This window comes from Pleurodeles waltl, chromosome 7 (assembly GCF_031143425.1).
Source record: "Pleurodeles waltl isolate 20211129_DDA chromosome 7, aPleWal1.hap1.20221129, whole genome shotgun sequence".
NCBI lineage: Eukaryota > Metazoa > Chordata > Amphibia > Caudata > Salamandridae > Pleurodeles > Pleurodeles waltl.
The window spans coordinates 555016640-555039306 of NC_090446.1; the positions used below are offsets into that span (position 1 = coordinate 555016640).

Here is a 22667-nt window from a genome sequence, read left to right on the forward strand (position 1 = left end):
TTTGCATCAGATCATGACAAGTGTGATTATCTGGGGTGTGAGACAACCAATCACCCCTCTCTGTTCTGAGAGCCAACATTCTCTTCAATGCATTGCAGCTTTGAATACAAAATGTATACAAACTGTGCTCCTAAAGTGACTGTGCATACCGTTCTGGAAGATGCCACTTGATAGCGTGCCCCTTTTGCCATGCGATAGAGGTCGTTAATACTACCTTGTTTTTATAATGCAACAGTGGTGGCTTGCAGACAAACACGCATCACCTGCCCGCTTCACACTCAAACATTTCTATCATAAAAATGTCAGAAACTCTGAATTCAACCAAACCCACGTAGGTTAGTTCACATTTTTATTTACTTTTCACATTTCCTTTTGATTTTGACATTAAATAGTTACGTGTGTTTCTGTCTGGTCGCAAAAATATTATGAATACCTTTGGTGCAAATATACAAAAGAGAAGTCCAACACTAGAAGCCAAAATGGCAAAAATTTCAACTGCAACCAGGTACTTTCCTTTTGTGCTCAGATAGGCTGGTATGAACGACAACCAAACACTGACGAACACTAGCATGCTGAATGTGATGAACCTGGTCTCGTTGAAGCTGTCAGGTAGGTTCCTGGCTAAGAAGGATACAATGAAACTCACGCTGGCCAAGAGTCCCATGAAGGCCAACATACTGTAGAACCATACGATGGAGCCCTCATTGCATCCTAGGATTATTTCTTTCATGGCAGGGCTAGTAATGTGTTCTGGGAATGAAGGGGACGTTGTCAGCCAGGCAACCCCAATGGTCACTTGAATTAGCGTGCAGGTCAGTATGATGGCATAGGCCACCTTTGGACCTAAGAATTTCTTGAGGTTGCTTTTGGGGTTTGTGGCTCTGAAGGCAATCACAACTGTTATTGTTTTAGCAAGCACACAAGAAACACACATGGAGAAGATAATTCCGAAGATGATTTGGCGCAACATGCAGGTTAGTTTCTTGGGACGGCCAATGAAATTCATGGCACAGAGGAAGCACAGCATGAGTGAGACCAGCAGGATATAGCTGATGCCACGGTTGTTAGCTCTCACCACAGGAGTGTCTCGGTAGAAAACAAAGACCCCAAAGACACAGGATGCATTTAGGAAGAGGAAAATAGATATCAAAGCTAAAGTTAAACCAAGAACATCTTGGTAGGAAAGAAAAGTAAAAGACTTCGGGATGCATCTGTCTCGGGACTCGCTGGACCAGTGATCATGGGGGCACTTCATGCAATCTGAAGAACCTGAAATAGAAAATATGGACAGAGCTCATGGCAGCTTAAAGAAATCAAAAATAGAACTTTGTCCAAGTGATCTCATTGTCATTCTACAAAAAAGTACAAACGAAACGTTCTATGTTTGAACTTTTTCATCAAAATGTAGTGACTTATTAGAATATAAAATGTAAAGTTCAGTTTATCCTGGTTGATTAGTTTAATAAAAAAGCGATATTTTAGTAACAAAACCCCCAACCGTAGATTATGTAAACACATTGGATAGGAGTGGCATTAATTTAGTAATATCAGATTATACTTGTTTAGATGCATGTACAATATTAAATTGCTTTAGATATATAAATGTTTTTTGTCAACAGGATTTTACATCACTTTTTTTTTTTAAACAAATAGTTTTGTCTGTAAGTACAAAGTACCTGTGCAGTCACACTCCTTCAGTATGATTGCAAAACTAACACACCTGTATAACCTCCTGTGGTAATGAAGTGACTCATAAAAATGGGCCGGATTCACGAAAGTAAACTTACACATTTTTGTAAGTTTATGATCGTTTGGTATTCACAAAGGTATTTTTGGAGTCGTATCTTTGCGAGTGTGGAGTCTCTGCTCATGGAAAGATTGGACAACCCTATCGCCTGTGTGTGGTGAGTACACTGAGAGGAGGAGTGTAGCCTGTGAAGAAGATGCGAGTACCTATGGAGGATCGACCATCAAGGTGATTATATTTCCCAGCCCCTCTCAGTGCTGCACGATTACCAACAGCACTCTTATGTTTTTCATGCTCAAGAAACCCTAACTCCACTCTGCGGATTAAATTAAAGTAAATTTTGCATATTTCTACATTTGGCAGAAAATATTGTCCAGCCCTAATCTACAATGCCTTCCAGCTTCTGGGGAAGGATGATCTTCTGCTTCCTAACAAATGTCACCTTATCATGAGGAGCGTGGCCAAGATGGCAGCTGTGTAAGACATAAGGCCCTAAGTTGTGATGTTGGCCTATTTGTGGTGGTAGTAAAGCAAGTAATGGTGATCGAATGGTGATGTGATAAAAGTGGCGGTGATAATTGAGGGTAAAGATGAAATGGCAATCCTGGTATATGAGTAGTAGCAATAGTCTAAATTGTGGTGGTAGTAAACGTGGTAGCGTGGGTAACAGTGGTGGGGTTAGTGCTAATGGTGTCAGTGTGGGTGGTAGTAGTGAAGATGTTTTTAACGTTAAAAGTGGTGGTTAGTGATGAGGTTGTAAATGTGGTAGTGAAGTAATGGTGGTAATGGTGATTGTAGTGTTCATGTTCGTAGTAATGATGATGGTGGCTTTGGTAACAGTGATGGTGGAAATGGTATTGCTAACTGTAAGGGTGGTAGTGGTAATGGTGGTGTAAAAGAAGTGGTGGTAAATATTGTAGGGGTTGATGATAATGGTGGCGGGAACTGTTGCACTGATAATGACAGTAATTGCTGTGGTGGATGTGATACTGGTAAATGTGATTTTGAGAATGGTGGTGGTGGTTGTGGTGGATTTGTTGATGGTGGACATGATAATGGTGGTGATAGCATTGCTGATAATGTTTAAGGTAATGGTGATATTAATGATGATGGTGGTAATGACTGTGGGTGGTAATAGTGGTGTGCTGTGATAATGGTGTTTATAATGGTAGAGAAAATGATAATGTAGGTGGAACCACCAGTAATAATCATGGAAATGATAGTGGTATTTTGTGGCAGTAGTATTAGTGGCAATAAATGGAGGTGGTGCAAACGATGGAGGTGATAATGGTAGTAAAAATGATGGAAATGACTATCCTGGAAACAGTGGTGGTGATTACTACAACTGTGGCTGCAATGGTGTTGGCGGCAAAGGTGGAATGTTATTTACAATGCAGTTGTGGTAAGGGTACTGGTCACAATGGTAATGGCTGTAATCTTGATAGTGATGGTGGTGGTAATGTTGGAGGTGAAAACAATGGTGGTATCAACAGTAACAATGTTGGTGGCTGTTATGGCAGTAGTCCTAGTGATGTGATATCTGTTGTAATGTTGGGGCTGATTGTGGTGTTAGCACTAATGTTGGTGATAATGATAATGGGAAAATTAGTGACAACAGTGATGATTGTAACCATGGCAGTGGTAATGGTGGGGTTAGTAGTAAAAGGTGGTATTGGTATTTGTAGCAGTAATGTTGGTGGTTGTTATTTGGGAGGTAGTAGACTGGTGGTAGTGTTCATGGTGATGGTAATGGTTGTGTTGATAATAGTTGTTGTGGTAAAGGTGTAACGGCTGTAGAGGTAGCAACATTAGTGGCCATGATGGTGATGGTGGCGATATAAATGATAAAGGTGGTAGTGGAGGCAACAGCAATGGTGGCGGTTGTAGTGGTAAGCCACTATATTGTTCAGGTCTCAAAAGGTTAGACAGTTGCAATGTAAACTCTTTTGTAAACAATACCATGGAGGATGGCTGCAGAAACTCAGCTTTCTAAAGAAACCCGCCCATGGGTTTTGATGCAAATACCTACTTACAAAGAAGAGTAGAGAGGAATTTGTGACAAAATTCTGCACCTCCCTGAGGCAGTCGTACGGGAAAAATATTTTCATTTCTCCTCATTACTTCATCACAGAAGGAAAAGCCTCAAAACATAGCTTTTGTACAGGATGGGACCTCTTCCTGCATGAAAACTATGCTTACCAAAAAGCAGACAGTCTTCCACTATGACCCAAGGGGGACTGCATTGGCATTGAGCGGCTGAAAGTGTGCCAGGGCACGTAGAGAGCAACTTCACTTGCTGCGTTGCATGAATTCTTTTTACATCTGGGCGTAGGTTTATAATGCAATGCATACTGGACGTTGTGCAGTTTGACCACAGGACTTGGCAATGTTTGTATTCCTTGTCGATTTATGACCTAGAGGAATAGCGTGTTTATCCTTTCTGCTTAGCATAGCTTCTTCAGGAATAACCTCGGCAAGTGGCCCACAACTTGTTACTCAGATCAATTTGTTTTGTTCCAAGTTTTTTTGCCATTACATTTATTACATTTTTTAAACAATTATTTAAACGGTAATCCCTTTGGTGATGTTTAAAAATGTTTGTAAAGCTTTCTCAAAATCCCATTTGGTAACAGTTTTTAAACTTTTTTAAAGGTCCCTTGTCATTTTCACATCTTAAAACAATTTTTATCTTTGTTCTAAAGATTTCCTAAAAACCGATTTGTGACATCTTTTAAACCCCTTTTATTTAGTTTTGTTACAACCCCATGTGTGTCATTTTTTAAATCTATTTTTTCTAAACAGCCCCTTACATTTGATTGGAGACTTTTTGAAACGTTTTTCTAAAGGGTTGCTTGCCTCAGTTAAGCACCCAGAACTACAGCAAGGGGAGCTTTTTAGGCTTATTTGACCAAGAGAAGTGCCTAATATGTTATCCTGAGTTGCACAAAAACACCTACTTTTCCTTAAAAGAAGCAAATACGTATTTGACCCAAGGGTAGGTCGCTCCCCCTGCCGCTGCAGCTCCTCCAGCTCCTCCAGGTTCCTGAGTTCCTGAGACCCACCTCACAGTAAGTACCCCCCACCTCCCAGCCCCTCGCCCTGCCCCGCGCTAAACACCCTTTCTCCTGCTCCTGCTTCTTTTCCTCCTCTCTGTCTCTTCCTCCTCGCTCCTCCTCTGCAATCTTCTTCTGTACTCTTCTTCTCCCCGTCTTCTCTCTTCTTCTGTGTGCTCCTCAGCCTCTCCTGTAGCCTCTCTTCTTCCTCATCTCGTTCTGTGGTCTTCTGCCTTCTGCTCTTCGTCTTCTTTATCTTCTTTGGTGATCTTCTGTTCGTCTGCTCTTCTGCTTCCTCGTCCCCTGCATCTTCCTCTGTGTTCTTCTGTTCTTCTGTGTTCTTCTCTTCTGTGGTCTTCGGTTCTTCTGTGTTCTTCTCTTCTGTTCTTCTGTGTTCTTCCGGTCTTCTGTGTTCTTCTCCTCTGTTCTTCTGTGTTCTTCCGGTCTTCTGTGTTCTTCTCTTCTTTTCTTCTGTGTTCTTCGGTTCTTCTGTGTTCTTCTGTTCTTCAGTTCTTCTGTGTTTTTCGGTTCTTCTGTGTTCTTCCGGTCTTCTATGTTCTTCTCTTCTGTTCTTCTGTGTTCTTCGGTTCTTCTGTGTTCTTCTCCTCTGTTCTTCTGTGTTCCTCCGGTCTTCTGTGTTCTTCGCTTCTTCTGTTCTTCGGTCCTCTCCGACTCCTGTCTCTTCCCGCCCCTGTCTCTGCCCTCCTGCCTCACCCCCCTCTATCTCTCCACCTATCTCTCACTATCACCCACATCTACCCTTTCGCTACCTGCCTCCCTCACTCCTCTATCTCTCCACCTAACTCTCTCACTCACCCCCTCCTCCTCTCTACCTATTTTTCTATCTCTCCACCTATCTCTCCATCTATCTATTTCCCTATCTCTCCCCCCGTCCCGACACCCCCTCTGTTACCTATCTCCCTATCCTCTCACTCTACCTCTCACCCTCATCCACCTCTACCACCCCCCTCCCCTATCTTTTCAACCCTACTCCTATCTATCTCCCTATTCTCCTAAAACTCTAACACTCAACCCCCCTCCACCCTTAAACCCCCCTCCCCCAGCTCTTCTCACTCTACCTGTCCCCCCCCTCCCTCGCGTTTTCCCGCCGCGACCTCCTGCATGCCCCCGTCCCCCACCTCCCATTCGCCCCAGCTGACCCCTCCCCCCCCTCCTCCCTCTTATGGCTGCCGCTGCGCGACAGTGGTAGCTACCCTTGACCCAAGGGTAGGTCGCTCCCCCTGCTGCTGCAGCTCCTCCAGCTCCTCCAGGTTCCTGAGTTCCTGAGACCCACCTCACAGTAAGTACCCCCCACCTCCCAGCCCCTCAGCCTGCCCCACGCTACTCACCCTCTCTCCTGCTCCTGCTTCTTTTCCTCCTCTCTGTCTCTTCCTCCTCGCTCCTCCTCTGCAATCTTCTTCTGTACTCTTCTTCTCCCCGTCTTCTCTCTTCTTCTGTGTGCTCCTCAGCCTCTCCTGTCGCCTCTCTTCTTCCTCATCTCGTTCTGTGGTCTTCTGCCTTCTGCTCTTCGTCTTCTTTATCTTCTTTGGTGACCTTCTGTTCGTCTGCTCTTCTGCTTCCTCGTCCCCTGCATCTTCCTCTGTGTTCTTCTGTGTTCTTCTCTTCTGTTCTTCTGTGTTCTTCTGTTCTTCTGTGTTCTTCTCTTCTGTTCTTCTGTGTTCTTCCGGTCTTCTGTGTTCTTCTCCTCTGTTCTTCTGTGTTCTTCCGGTCTTCTGTGTTCTTCTCTTCTGTTCTTCTGTGTTCTTCGGTTCTTCTGTGTTATTCTGTTCTTCGGTTCTTCTGTGTTCTTCGGTTCTTCTGTGTTCTTCCGGTCTTCTGTGTTCTTCTCCTCTGTTCTTCTGTGTTCCTCCGGTCTTCTGTGTTCTTCGCTTCTTCTGTTCTTCGGTCCTCTCCAACTCCTGTCTCTTCCCGCCCCCGTCTCTGCCCTCCTGCTCCTGCCTCACCCCCCTCTATCTCCCCACCTATCTCTCACTATCACCCACATCTACCCTTTCGCTACCTGCCTCCCTCACTCCTCTACCTATCTCTCCACCTAACTCCCTCACTCACCCCCTCCTCCTCTCTACCTATTTTTCTATCTCTCCACCTATCTCTCCATCTATCTATTTCCCTATCTCTCCCCCCTGTCCCGACAACCCCTCTGTTACCTATCTCCCTATCCTCTCACTCTACCTCTCACCCTCACCCACCTCTACCATCCCCCTCCCCTATCTTTTCAACCCTACTCCTATCTATCTCCCTATTCTCCTAAAACTCTAACACTCACCCCCCCTCCACCCTTAAACCCCCCTCCCCCAGCTCTTCTCACTCTACCTGTCCCCCCCTCCCTCGCGCTTTCCCGCCGCGACCTCCTGCATGCCCCTGCCCCCCACCTCCCATTCGCCCCCAGCTGACCCCTCCCCTCCCTCCTCCCTCTTATGGTGGCCGCTGCGCGACAGTGGTAGCGACCCTTGACCCAAGGGTAGGTCGCTCCCCCTGCCGCTGCAGCTCCTCCAGCTCCTCCAGGTTCCTGAGTTCCTGAGACCCACCTCACAGTAAGTACCCCCCACCTCCCAGCCCCTCGCCCTGCCCCGCGCTACTCACCCTCTCTACTGCTCCTGTTTCTTTTCCTCCTCTCTGTCTCTTCCTCCTCACTCCTCCTCTGCAATCTTCTTCTGTACTCTTCTTCTCCCCGTCTTCTCTGTTCTTCTGTGTGCTCCTCAGCCTCTCCTGTCGCCTCTCTTCTTCCTCATCTCGTTCTGTGGTCTTCTGCCTTCTGCTCTTCGTCTTCTTTATCTTCTTTGGTGACCTTCTGTTCGTCTGCTCTTCTGCTTCCTCGTCCCATGCATCTTCCTCTGTGTTCTTCTGTTCTTCTGTGTTCTTCTCTTCTGTTCTTCTGTGTTCTTCGGTTCTTCTGTGTTCTTCTCTTCTGTTCTTCTGTGTTCTTCCGGTCTTCTGTGTTCTTCTCCTCTGTTCTTCTGTGTTCTTCCGGTCTTCTGTGGTCTTCTCTTCTGTTCTTCTGTGTTCTTCGGTTCTTCTGTGTTCTTCTGTTCTTCGGTTCTTCTGTGTTCTTCGGTTCTTCTGTGTTCTTCCGGTCTTCTGTGTTCTTCTCTTCTGTTCTTCTGTGTTCTTCGGTTCTTCTGTGTTCTTCTCCTCTGTTCTTCTGTGTTCCTCCGGTCTTCTGTGTTCTTCGCTTCTTCTGTTCTTCGGTCCTCTCCGACTCCTGTCTCTTCCCGCCCCTGTCTCTGCCCTCCTGCTCCTGCCTCACCCCCCTCTATCTCTCCACCTATCTCTCACTATCACCCACACCTACCCTTTCGCTACCTGCCTCCCTCACTCCTCTACCTATCTCTCCACCTACCTCCCTCACTCACCCCCTCCTCCTCTCTACCTATTTTTCTATCTCTCCACCTATCTCTCCATCTATTTCCCTATCTCTCCCCCCGTCCCGACACCCCCTCTGTTACCTATCTCCCTATCCTCTCACCCTACCTCTCACCCTCACCCACCTCTACCACCTCCCTCCCCTATCTTTTCAACCCTACTCCTATCGATCTCCCTATTCTCCTAAAACTCTAACACTCACCCCCCTCCACCCTTAAACCCCCCTCCCCCAGCTCTTCTCACTCTACCTGTCCCCCCCTTCCTCGCGCTTTCCCGCCGTGACCTCCTGCACGCCCCCACCTCCCATTCACCCCCAGCTGACCCCTCCCCCCTCCTCCCTCTTATGGCGGCCGCTGCGCGACAGTGGTAGCGACCCTTGACCCAAGGGTAGGTCGCTCCCCCTGCCACTGCAGCTCCTCCAGCTCCTCCAGGTTCCTGAGTTCCTGAGACCCACCTCACAGTAAGTACCCCCCACCTCCCAGCCCCTCGCCCTGCCCCGCGCTACTCACCCTCTCTCCTGCTCCTGCTTCTTTTCCTCCTCTCTGTCTCTTCCTCCTCACTCCTCCTCTGCAATCTTCTTCTGTACTCTTCTTCTCCCCGTCTTCTCTCTTCTTCTGTGTGCTCCTCAGCCTCTCCTGTCGCCTCTCTTCTTCCTCATCTCGTTCTGTGGTCTTCTGCCTTCTGCTCTTCGTCTTCTTTATCTTCTTTGGTGACCTTCTGTTCGTCTGCTCTTTTGCTTCCTCGTCCCCTGCATCTTCTTCTGTGTTCTTCGGTTCTTCTGTGTTCTTCTGTTCTTCGGTTCTTCTGTGTTCTTCGGTTCTTCTGTGTTCTTCCGGTCTTCTGTGTTCTTCTCTTCTGTTCTTCTGTGTTCTTCGGTTCTTCTGTGTTCTTCTCCTCTGTTCTTCTGTGTTCCTCCGGTCTTCTGTGTTCTTCGCTTCTTCTGTTCTTCGGTCCTCTCCGACTCCTGTCTCTTCCCGCCACTGTCTCTGCCCTCCTGCTCCTGCCTCACCCCCCTCTATCTCTCCACCTATCTCTCACTATCACCCACATCTACCCTTTCGCTACCTGCCTCCCTCACTCCTCTACCTATCTCTCCACCTAACTCCCTCACTCACCCCCTCCTCCTCTCTACCTATTTTTCTATCTCTCCACCTATCTCTCCATCTATCTATTTCCCTATCTCTCCCCCCTGTCCCGACAACCCCTCTGTTACCTATCTCCCTATCCTCTCACTCTACCTCTCACCCTCACCCACCTCTACCACCCCCCTCCCCTATCTTTTCAACCCTACTCCTATCTATCTCCCTATTCTCCTAAAACTCTAACACTCACCCCCCCCTCCACCCTTAAACCCCCCTCCCCCAGCTCTTCTCACTCTACCTGTCCCCCCCTTCCTCGCGCTTTCCCGCCGTGACCTCCTGCACGCCCCCACCTCCCATTCACCCCCAGCTGACCCCTCCTCCCTCTTATGGCGGCCGCTGCGCGACAGTGGTAGCGACCCTTGACCCAAGGGTAGGTCGCTCCCCCTGCCGCTGCAGCTCCTCCAGCTCCTCCAGGTTCCTGAGTTCCTGAGACCCACCTCACAGTAAGTACCCCCCACCTCCCAGCCCCTCGCCCTGCCCCGCGCTACTCACCCTCTCTCCTGCTCCTGCTTCTTTTCCTCCTCTCTGTCTCTTCCTCCTCACTCCTCCTCTGCAATCTTCTTCTGTACTCTTCTTCTCCCCGTCTTCTCTCTTCTTCTGTGTGCTCCTCAGCCTCTCCTGTCGCCTCTCTTCTTCCTCATCTCGTTCTGTGGTCTTCTGCCTTCTGCTCTTCGTCTTCTTTATCTTCTTTGGTGACCTTCTGTTCGTCTGCTCTTTTGCTTCCTCATCCCCTGCATCTTCTTCTGTGTTCTTCGGTTCTTCTGTGTTCTTCCGGTCTTCTGTGTTCTTCTCTTCTGTTCTTCTGTGTTCTTCGGTTCTTCTGTGTTCTTCTCCTCTGTTCTTCTGTGTTCCTCCGGTCTTCTGTGTTCTTCGCTTCTTCTGTTCTTCGGTCCTCTCCGACTCCTGTCTCTTCCCGCCACTGTCTCTGCCCTCCTGCTCCTGCCTCACCCCCCTCTATCTCTCCACCTATCTCTCACTATCACCCACATCTACCCTTTCGCTACCTGCCTCCCTCACTCCTCTACCTATCTCTCCACCTAACTCCCTCACTCACCCCCTCCTCCTCTCTACCTATTTTTCTATCTCTCCACCTATCTCTCCATCTATCTATTTCCCTATCTCTCCCCCCGTCCCGACACCCCCTCTGTTACCTATCTCCCTATCCTCTCACTCTACCTCTCACCCTCACCCACCTCTACCACCCCCCTCCCCTATCTTTTCAACCTTACTCCTATCTATCTCCCTATTCTCCTAAAACTCTAACACTCACCCCCCCTCCACCCTTAAACCCCCCTCCCCAGCTCTTCTCACTATACCTGTCCCCCCCCTCCCTCGCGCTTTCCCGCCGCGACCTCCTGCACACCCCCGTCCCCCAGCTCCCATTCGCCCCCAGCTGACCCCTCCCCCCCCTCCTCCCTCTTATGGCGGCCACTGCGCGAGCGCGCCGCTGGTGCGCCAGGGGCGCACCAGAGGCAAGCCCGTCTGCGCCCGTCTGCGCCCATCCGCGCCTGGCCCGTGCCCAGCGCCACGACCCCTGGTCCCCAGCCCTCCACTACCCCGCTGACCCGCTACGACCCCTCCACCCTCCACGCCCTCAACCCCGGGCGCTCCAACACCTGCTTCCAAGCCCACCCCAAGGGCACCCATGGACCCTTCGCCTGTAACTCCTGCAAACGCATCTTCCACCACGCAACTACCACGACCACCAGCCCACGCGCCATCAACCACCTCAAGTGCATCCTGGTCAACGCTCGCTCTGTCCACAAGCACGCCGTTGAACTCTGGGACCTCCTGGACTCCACAACTCCGGATGTCGCCTTCATCACGGAAACCTGGATGAACGCCTCATCAGCTCCAGACATCGCCACTGCCATCCCCGAAGGCTACAAGATCTCCAGAAAAGAACGCACCAACCAAGTAGGAGGAGGTATCGCCATCGTCTTCAAAGACTCCATTAGCGTCACCACCTCCACCGAAGACACCCCTCTCGCCGCTGAACATCTGCATTTTCAAATTCGCACCGACCCCAGGACCACCCTCAGAGGATCCCTCTTCTACCGTCCCCCCGGACCGCGCGCCCCTTTCAGCGACGCCATCGCCGACTTCATCTCCCCGCACACCCTCGCCTCGCCGGACTACATCCTCCTAGGCGACCTCAACTTCCATCTGGAACAGAACAACGACCCCAACACCACCGCCCTGCTTGACAACCTCGACAACCTCAGCCTCAAGCAACTGGTGAACACCGCCACCCACATCGCCGGACACACGCTCGACCCTATCTTCTCCGCCAGCAAGCACATCTTCTTCAGCCACACCTCCGCTCTACACTGGACCGACCACAGCTGTGTCCACTTCACATTCCGACACGAGACCCGCCACCTCCGCACTCAACCCATCCCTCGTCGACAGTGGAACAAGATCCCCGAAGAGCAACTCTTCTCCGCACTCGCCGCCAACCAACCCACCCTCACCACCGACCCCAACGACGCAGCCCTCAGCCTCACAAACTGGATCTCCAACTGCGCAGACAACCTTGCTCCCCTCAAACGCACGCATCGACAGACCAACACCAAAAAACCTCTCTGGTTCTCTGTCACCCTCAAAGAATCAAAGAAAACTTGTCGCACCCTTGAGAAGGCCTGGCGCAAGGACCACACCGCTGACAACATGACCGCCCTCAAGAACGCTACCCGCGAACACCACCACCTGATCCGCGCTGCCAAAAGGAACTTTTTCACCAATAGACTGGATAAAAACAGCCACAACAGTAGAGAACTTTTCAGCATCGTCAAGGAGTTCTCCAACCCCAACGCCAACGCCGTCACGCCCTCACAGGATTTGTGCGAATCCCTCTCCACCTTCTTCCATCGCAAGATCAGCGACCTCCACGACAGCTTCGGACACCAGACCCAACCAAACATCACAGAACCCGCACCCCCGGCCTTCACCCTCAACAACTGGACCCACATCAACACTGAAGAAACCAAATCCATCATGAACTCTATCCACTCCGGCGCCCCTTCGGACCCCTGCCCTCACTTCATCTTTAATAAAGCCGACGACATCATCGCCCCGCACCTCCAGGCTGTCATCAACTCTTCTTTTTCTTCTGCTACCTTCCCCGAATGCTGGAAACACGCAGAAGTCAACGCCCTCTTAAAGAAACCTACGGCTGACCCGAGCGACCTGAAAAATTTCCGCCCCATCTCTCTCCTGCCTTTCCCAGCCAAGGTAATAGAGAAGAGCATCAACAAACAGCTGACCACCTTCCTGGAAAACAACAACCTGCTCTACCCTTCACAAACCGGATTCCGAACCAACCACAGCACGGAAACCGCCCTCATCTCAGTCACAGACGACATCAGAACCCTGATGGACAACGGTGAAACAGTCGCCCTCATCCTCCTCGACCTCTCGGCTGCCTTCGACACCGTCTGTCACCTCACCCTAATCACCCGCCTCCGCTCCACCGGGATCCAAGGCCAGGCCCTGGACTGGATCGCCTCCTTCCTCTCAAACCGTTCCCAAAGAGTTTACCTCCCACCGTTTCGCTCAGACCCCACCGAGATCATCTGCGGCGTACCTCAAGGCTCATCGCTCAGCCCGACACTCTTCAATGTCTACATGAGCCCCCTCGCCAACATCGTACGCAAGCACGACATCATCATCACCTCCTACGCCGACGACACCCAACTTATACTCTCCCTCACCAAGGACCCCGCCTACAAGAGGGGATGAAGGACGTCGCAGATTGGATGAGGCTCAGCCGCCTAAAGCTGAACTCTGACAAAACGGAAGTCCTCATCCTCGGCAACACCCCGTCCGCCTGGGACGACTCCTGGTGGCCCACGGCCCTCGGCACCGCACCGACCCCCACAGACCACGCCCACAACCTCGGCTTCATCTTGGACCCCCTTCTCACCATGACCAAGCAAGTCAACGCCGTGTCATCCGCTTGCTTCCTCACCCTCCGCATGCTCCGCAAGATCTTCCGCTGGATCCCCGCCGACACTAGAAAAACCGCGACCCACGCCCTCGTCACGAGCCACCTGGACTACGGCAACACCCTCTACGCTGGGACCACCGCCAAACTCCAAAATCGCCTGCAACGCATTCAAAACGCCTCGGCCCACCTCATCCTCGACGTACCCCGCAACAGCCACATCTCCGCACACCTGAGACACCTGCATTGGCTCCCAGTCAGCAAAAGGATCACCTTTCGACTTCTCACCCACGCACACAAAGCCCTCCACAACAAGGGACCGTAATACCTCAACCGACGCCTCAGCTTCTACGTCCCCACCCGCCTCCTCCGTTCCTCTGGCCTCGCGCTCGCTGTCGTCCCTCGCATCCGCGGCTCCAAGGCGGGTGGGAGGTCTTCCTCCTTCCTGGCAGCCAAGACCTGGAACTCCCTCCCCACCAGCCTCAGGACCACCCAGGACCACTCCGCATTCCGGAGACTCCTAAAAACCTTGGTTTTCGAGCAGCAGTAGCCCCCCCCCCTTTCCCCTAGCACCTTGAGACCCGCACGGGTGAGTAGCGCGCTTTATAAATGTTAATGATTTGATTTGATTTGATAGGTATGTTTGGCTTTAGCACACACTTTAATAAATGTATTTTTTGGTCTTTGCATAAGGTTTACTTGATAATTATTTTATAATGTATATTAAGGTAAGATGAGATAGACCATGTTAGGTGTTTTCTTTGCTTGCTGCTCAGTGGTATCCTTCATTTTTGTTGTGCGCTTGAAGCAATGACTTTTCTCTAGTATTTTGCCTGTATTCGCGAAATCCTTATCTGTATACCTATTCCACCTGCACTAGGGAAATGTGGTAAATGGGAAGGGATGAGGGAGCCTCCCTATGGCTGAGACACATTTCCGGGGGGCGTAGCTAGCCGGCCAAGATGGCGGACGCGAGCCGATAGAGCTCCGTGTACTGACTCTGGTTTATCGATGCCGAAATATATATGTGGGGCCATTGATTACCAAACAGCGGGCGCTCCGCAGCGCTGAGCCTCCCCAGACCACCGGGAGTCCTGATTGCGGTGCCGCAAGGCTGTGTCGGTCCGAGTTGGAGCGCACACAGCCGCGAGTGGCGGCCTGCACAATGGAAATGCAGAGGTGTGACTGCGCTGGACGGGAGTGCTGCTGATGCATTTGGCCCGTGGCAGCGTCAGTGATCGGAGAGGCACTGGAGCTGGGGAGGAGCCCACGGCAAGTGAATCGGTGCAGCGGCTGTTGCGCCTGAGCGCCCATTACCTGGGGAGAGCGCAGAACTGGGGCCCTGCCGCGGCACGGCGGACACCGTGGGGGAGTGGTGGGTCTCCTCCCGCGCGCCTCGGGTGTCCTGCGGCCCCTGTCGTGTACGACTGCGGGATCCCTTTGCATGGACTCCAGAGGTTGGGCCACTCGTGCTGCTGCACGGTGACATCCTTGATGCGCATGCAAGCGGGCCCAACCCGGCCTCCATTGTTGCAATGATGCTACATCCGGCTGGAGCGACCTAAAGGGAGTCTCATCATTGATCTTCCAGCCGCCTACCACAGTTCTATGGACCAGGGCGATGGAACCACGCCCCAACTAAATTGTATGAGGGGAAGATGAGTCACCCTAGCCAACCTGATGGAATGAGATAGACACAAATCTACGCAAGCTCGATCTACTGCATAGCCGTGGAACCAGCTGAAACTACTGGCGCTGTTGACTCTGCTGGGCCCGAGTGGTGTGCCGGTGGGTCTCTCTGAGCAAAGTCTTCTGGGGGTTGCCCAGTTGGTGAAGCAATGACCTATAACATCGCTGTTGCCCCTACAGGCTGTAGCTATGGCGGGGCTGGCCACCTCCGCTCTGGAACTGGTGCTAAGAACATGCAGGAGGCCGCAACTCAAGACAGTCATAAATTAGATGCAGTACTGGCGGCGGTGGAACGCATAGGCGACTCGCTGGAGCGGGCCCACACATTTCTGGAGGGCAAGATTGACAAAGTGGCCAGTGATCTTGCCTTGTTACATGCGGATCACCGCAAGTTAGCAGAAAAGACGGGTACGCTTAAGACACGAATTGACGTATTAGCACCCACAACATCTTGACTGGAGGCCGCAATGGGAGACGCATTGGCCCACATAGGCAAACTGGAACGTCATGTTGAAGATGCAGAACGCCGCCCCTGAAGAAACAACATACGGGTCATTGGCCTACCGGAGGGTGTGGTGGGGTCGCGATGCAGTCGCCTATTCTGAGGCCTGGCTCTGGGGACTGGTACCGGAGGGGGCCCTGACACCTTTCTTCTCAGTGGAGCGTGCACATAGGATTCCTGCTAGACCACGAACACCAGGGAGCGGCCCTCGCCCCTTCATACTCCGTTTGCTCCATTATGCAGACAGGGACATTATCCTCTGGTCAATCAGGTTGTCTCCTTCGCCCCGATAATTCTCAGGTCATGCTGTTTCCGGACTATACACTGGCAGTACAGAGGGACCGTGCATCTTATCTACCCTTGAACTGGAGGTGCAACTGGTAAATTACAGGGGACTCGTCTAATGGGGTGCACAAACATCATTAATATTACTGCTGTCCACGGGCTATAATTTCCATTGGCCCCACAATCAATCACTTGCACATACCTGGGTATGTTACCCACCGCACGCTCACCTTCAAGTTACTTGGCCTACCCCACTCTCCTATTAGTGGAGACTTACTATGTATAGTTGTTCTGTTGAACTTACGGGTTATTTGGTTTGGGCAGATACCGGTTGTCCCTCTGCTCTGATGGTATTTTGTTTGATAGTTTTGATATGGAGACCCTACCTTATTAGCCTGTCGGAGTGTTGGAACCCCACTATGGCTCACATGGTCCAACCTTCACGGACCTCGCAGTTGGTCAGATACTCTTACTACCGAAAACCACCATGTGTGCGCAGCATACATACACCAAAACGACGATACTCAATATACTCCTACCTAAAAAGACACTCAGTACACATAGCTTCTTTGCAAGAAACCCATTTGGCGCTCCCAGAGGTATCTCGCTTACAGCGGCGTTGGAGAGGTCAGTTATATGCGACAGGTCACTCCACTTATGCTAGGGGCGCTCTGGTTTGGATTAGGCCAGGCATCCCCTTTGTAGCAGAGGATCAAATAATTGATGATCCGGGGCGCTATGCGCTACTGCAGGGGCGACGGGTGGGTCAGGCTCTGGTATTTGGTTCCATATACACACCAAACCTAGATCAGACCTCCTTTCTCCACTCCTTATCCAACCGACTCTAGGGGTGGAGCGACTACCCCTGTCTACTGGGAGGAGACTTTAACAGTGTACTGGACCTTGACTTGGACCACTCCTTTCCCCCACTGCCCACGGCGCCCACTGTGACTGCCGTGCGCACGTTCAACACCTGGACTAAAAATTGGCACTTATTAGATATATGGTTTCACCGCAACGCCATCGATAGAATCTACTCATATTATTCATCCCCACATTCCCTCCATGTGCGCCTCGATAGAATAATGTGCACGCAAAATGTATACTCTGTGGTACTGGATACTGTTTATCTGGGTCGCACTCACTCAGATCACAATTCGCAGCTCGTACAGCTAGGCTGGGATACCTCTCCCCAGCCTGTTCCTACATGGGGGCTCAGACCTGAGCTTCTAGAGGACGCAGCGTTTAAAACGTCATTAAATAGGGCTATTCCCTACTACTTTGCACACAACAGGGGCACGGCGTCTTCCGGTCTGGTGGAATGGGATGCATTTAAAGTCTTTATTAGGGGCCATTGTATGGGAATGCAGTGGAGTCTGCGACGCTCAGTGGAGAGCGAACTCACGTGGGTGGAGCGGACCTTACTTCAACCTGAACGGGAAATTACCCATGGGAATAGTACAACTGTCATCAGCTAGGGCTGAGCATCTATCGCTTATAGAGCGGTTACGTTGCCTAAATTATGCCGCCCACTCGGCGTGCACCCATGCCTCAGCTGACAAATCGGGCAAACTCTTGGCCTGGCTGACTAGATGCGAACGGGACCATGGCCCGGTAGTGGAGATTTGCTCGATATCTGGTAACGTGCTCCATACACCCTCAGAAATAAACTCAGCATTCTCACAGCACTATAGGGCCCTCTATTGTTCGGCTGCACTGACAAAACAGCAGAACTGTGCAGATTTCCTCTCATCAATCGCGCTCCCCCACCTGACAGGGGCCCAGCGGGCCGCATTGGAGGAACCCTTAGAGCTCTCAGAAGTTCAGGCTAGTATACACGAATTATCCGTGGGTAAAACTCCTGGTCCAGATGGTCTTCCGGACGATTTTTATAAAACCTTTTCCTCTATCCTTGCGCCCCATCTCCTCCGCCTATATGAGGAATCCGTGCAGGGAGAATCTCTGTCGACATCGCAAAATGAGGCACTATTGATATCACTCCCCAAACCAGGCAAAGACCCACTGGAACTTGGCTCCTATCGACCACTTGCAATGCTCAACACAGACTGGTTGGCGGTTGGCGCCCATTGTGCCGGATCTTGTGCACACTGACCAGAATGGTTTTGTGCCTGCACGCAATACTTCCCATAACATCAGACGTCTATTCCATGTTATGCATTACTCGAAATATGACTGGCCATTGGCGCGATGCCTGGTCCTAGACCTGGAAAAAGCCTTTGATTCCTTTGAATGGCCATATCTCTTTTCAAGTACTGACACAGTTCGGACTGGGGCCTCGCTTCCTCAGTATGGTTAGGCTGCTATACACTAACCCCCAGGTTCGGGTCAAGACGGGTGGGAATATCTTGCAGTCGGTTGCGATCCATTGCTGTTTTCCCTGGCCATGAAGCCCCTGGCTGCAGCGCTATGTGACCGAGGCCCCCACTGGAGTATTGTGCTGGGAGATGGCCTGCACACCATATCAGTGTATGCCGACGACATCTTATTGTATTTTAGGGACATCACACAGGTCCTCTCAGTAGTTGGGACAATACTGCAACACTTTGCCACGCTTTCCGGATTACGGGTTAACTGGGCAAAGTCCTGTCTCTTTCCGTTCTACCCCACCCTCCCAGACCCAGGGTTGCACCTCTCTGGAGTTGATGTACCCTGGCAGCCACATACGTTTAGATATTTAGGCATCCACATCTATCACCGGAAGGAGGATCTGTTTGACGGAAACCTTAGAAGGGCGGTGACATCCATCAGATCCCAGATGGCCTTCTGGCAAACACTGCTGCTCTCTGTAGCAGGAAGAATTGCTCTCCTGAAAATGATTGTATTACCACGACTATTATACTACTTCTCCAACCTCCCATACTATATACCGGTCAGCTTCTTTAGGAAACTTGAACCCAAACTACGCAAATTCATCTGGAATAAAGGGTGCTGCAGGGTTGCGCTTAAGAAGCTTTATTTGCCATTGGAGCAGGGCGGTCTCTCAGCACCCAACCTGGAGCACTATTATTTGGCATGCCAGCTCCAGTGGGTATCTAAATGGCTGGCGGGACTTCATATCTCTGACACAGCAACTACCACAGAGCCCTGGTCTCTTGTGCAAGTAATGCACCTCTTCCACCCACTTGCGCCCTTAGCGCCGCCGGGGGAGCTCCTCCTCAAAGTGGACTAAAGCTGTTATCGCAGGTCCCTGCAGCTCACGAAAGGGACTGTTCCGTTTGCCCCGGTTTTGGCACTATTGGCAACGCCTCGTGGCTCCGGAGTCACGTCTGGAGCTGAGCTTCGGGCGTGGCATGCCGCAGACCTGCACACACTGGGTGATCTGTATAGTGATGGCAGGCTGATCACGTTCTCTACTCTGGTCGTGGACACGGGCCTCCCGGAGGGACAATTTCTGCTGTATATCTCACTTCTGCGATCCTTATTGTGTAGGTGGGGAGACCTAACGACTGCCCCCCCAACCCATTTACTAATACAATATATACAGGTAATGGGACGGGGTAGACATCTGATCAGCTGGTTCACGGACGCACTTCGAGTTCACTTGGTACTGGAGCATGGCACGCTGCGCACTGCCTGGGAAAGTGACTCGGCCTCGCCCTTCACGGACTCGCAGTGGAAATCTGCCCTCTCTAGCCACACCACTATTCCCCGTAACTCCAGATTTCGACTCATACAGGGCCATATTTATACTCCGTTTGCGCCGAAATTGCGTCGTTTTTTTTGACGCAATTTCGACGCAAAACTAACGCCAACTAACGCCATATTTATACTATGGCGTTAGAGGCGAATAGCGCCAAAGTTCCCGGAATGTGCGTCATTAGCGTGAACCCCTTCCTTGCGTTAATGATATGCAAGGGAGGCGTTCCCGTCTAAAAAATGACTCCCAGGCCTTTACGTGGTATTTATACTCCCGGGCAAAAGCGACGCCCGGGAGTGGGCGTGGCTAAAAACGGCGCATTTGCGCCGCTTTTTAACGCCTGGGTCAGGCATGGCGTTAAGGGACAAGTGGGCTCAAAATGAGCCCAGAGTGCCCTCCCCTGCCCCCAGGGACCCCCCCTGCCACCCTTGCCCACCCCAGGAGGACACCCAAGGCTGGAGGGACCCACCCCAGGGACTTTCAGGTAAGTTCAGGTAAGTTTTTTTTTTTTTTTTTTTAATAATATTTAGTGGCATAGGGGGGCCTGATTTGTGCCCCCCTACATGCCACTATGCCCAATGACCATGCCCAGGGGACAGAAGTCCCCTGGGCATGGCCATTGGGCAAGGGGGCATGACTCCTATCTTTACAATGATAGGAGTCATGTTGATGGGGGATGGGCGTCGTTAAAAAATGGCGCAAGTCGGGTTAAGACGATTTTTTCGACGTAACCTGACTTGCCCCATTTTAAGACGCCCATGCGCCATTTTCCCCCTACGCCGGCGCTGTCTGGTCTACGTGGTTTTTTCCCACGCAAACCAGGCAGCGCCGGTCTGATTGCGCCGTCTAACGCCATTCCATAAATACGGCGCCCGCATGGCGCTTCAGAATGGCGTTAGACGGCGCAAAACTTTTTGACGCTAAACTGCGTTAGCGCAGTTTAGCGTCAAAAAGTATAAATATGGGCCACAATTCTACATTATACATAGGGCATACCTTGCGCCAGCTCGCATCAATAGATACTTCCTTCGCTGTGACGCAGCCTGCCCCCGTAGCAAACATTTGGACGCCGATATCCTGCATATGCTATGGTCCTGCCCCTCCTTGCATAACTACTGGGAGGCTGTGTTTGCTTGTTTGTCAGCATGCACAACACACACAAAACTGCGCACATGGGAGACCTGCGTGTTGGGTTTATTCCCCAGAGGCCTGCGGCACAGGGCTACCACAAGGTTTTTGGACTTGGGAACTATTAACAGCCAAACGGCTGATAACTCGCAGATGGAAGTCTGCTGAGGCGCCCACTGTATTGGCTTGGAAACAATAATTTATGATCTGGGCGGGTGGCGCTGAGGCGGGAGGATGCACTTGGTTTGCGCAAATACTCTCTGTCGGATGGCTGGGACGCGATGATGATGATTACAAACTCCAGAACAGGACTCCGACTCAGCAGAGACAATATAATATGTACGGTGACATAGCGATTATTAAACACTAGAGATATTATGAAAAGGTTACTGACATGCTTACTGATTATCGCACTCTGACCTCAAACTATTAACTCAGGACAACGTAGACATTAAACACCCGGAGTTCAAATATGGTTCAAGCTGCTTAGACACATCCTCATAACAACTAGGGATTCCACACACACGAAGGCATAGTAATACTGTCATTAAATGTTTGAAGATAAGGTACTCCATTGTTTCAGAATGTTACTGTTTTTATTCGTTACTAATACAGGATCAACATTTTTATATGAATGTGCAATTACATGCAAACTTAAACAGAAAGGCAGTAAGAGAGTTAAGACGACTGGTGTACTGTGCTTACATCCAGGGCCCAACTACCCCACATATGAAGAACTTATACTCCGTCTTAGATACCTCCTACTGACTGTAAAAGTGATGCATGGGTTCAGGTATATAATCTATTCTCCTCTGTAAATGTTATTCATGTACTAGTTACTGTTGATAATACCCATATATTTGCAAAATGTATAACAGATGTAACTGTCTACTGTGCGAATATTACTATACCACTAAACTGTTACGGTATATTTGATATTTGAAATTTGAAATAACAATAAAATGATTCCTGAAAAAAAAAATGGAAGAGACACATTTCCTTAAACCAGAGGTCTTCAAACTCGGGGGCGAGCCCATAACAGGCCTCTGTTTTAAGCAGAAGCATGTTATTGCATTTTTAAAACGGTAGCAGTACTTAACTGCAATGCTTAAAGAGGTCTAGACATATCTAAACATTGCCATCTTTATAGAATAATTGTGAAAAATTCTGAGGTGGTGCCCAATGATTTTTATTTTTCAATGGTGGGGCATGGCATTAAAAAGTTTGGAGCCCATTGCCTTAAACAGAATTGGAATTTATTTGAATAGACATAATGCTACCGACGTAGTTATATAAACAAGGTAAGAGGCTCTGCCAAAAAGTGCTGCTCCTTCAGTGAAACCCAGCATGCTTTGCAGGAATTCGATATTCTTCAAATAAGGGTGAAGTGTAATTTCAAACGGAATTTCTCATGCGCTTCACGCTATAGAGCAGCCTAAAAAAGGAATATGTTCACAAAGGGCTTTGTCAAAAGACACAAATGAAAGAAACTATAATTGCAGTTGCCTGATCATTTTGTCAGCTTCTGAACATTGCCTAAATGACCCACCTGTTTGGTTGGTAATGCTTCCTTCTGAGCACGGGACACACTCAAAGCAACATCTAGGCCTTCCTTCTAAAGCGGATTTTCTATATCCTGGAACACAAGACTCGCTGCAGATGGAGACGGGTACCTGAGTGTAAGGGTTATTATAGTAAACAATTAGAATATGTAATGGATCAAACACCGAGGGGCCCAATCAAGCTATGACTAAATCATCATTCCTGAATATGGAGACACTTTGCAACACATAGTTGTGAAACTCCTAATTTCTTCCAGGAAAATGGATGTACCTATGGAACAGTCTGCATAACACATTGTAATAATGCCATCTGCAATAAGAGGCTAAGTCCTGAAATTACTAGTACATTTTCATGACAATTCCTACACAAGAAACCAATATCTGCAACCCCGAGAAAAGAAAATGTTACACTAAAACCTGAATCACAGAGCTACACATAAACACTGATATTTCTAAAATCTAACCGGCATTTCAAGCAGGATTACCAGTACCACTCAATCAAACTCCTACAGTATCTTGCTCAAAATATACATATTATTCACATCAAAACAAACATAGAAAAACACAGAAA

General features: G+C 50.0%; 1 protein-coding gene across 1 annotated transcript in view; it reads right to left on the reverse strand.

The window, feature by feature from the left end:
- Window positions 1–349: 349 nt before the first annotated feature.
- Window positions 350–22667, reverse strand: part of LOC138246928 (vomeronasal type-2 receptor 26-like) — a 98512-nt gene continuing 76194 nt past the window's right edge. Inside the window, exons 3-4 of the mRNA XM_069201676.1 lie at window positions 22084–22207; window positions 350–1269 (exon numbers count right to left, since the gene is read on the reverse strand). Of these exons, the coding sequence (XP_069057777.1) occupies window positions 350–1269; window positions 22084–22207 (1044 nt within the window). The remainder of the gene's footprint in view (window positions 1270–22083; window positions 22208–22667) is intronic.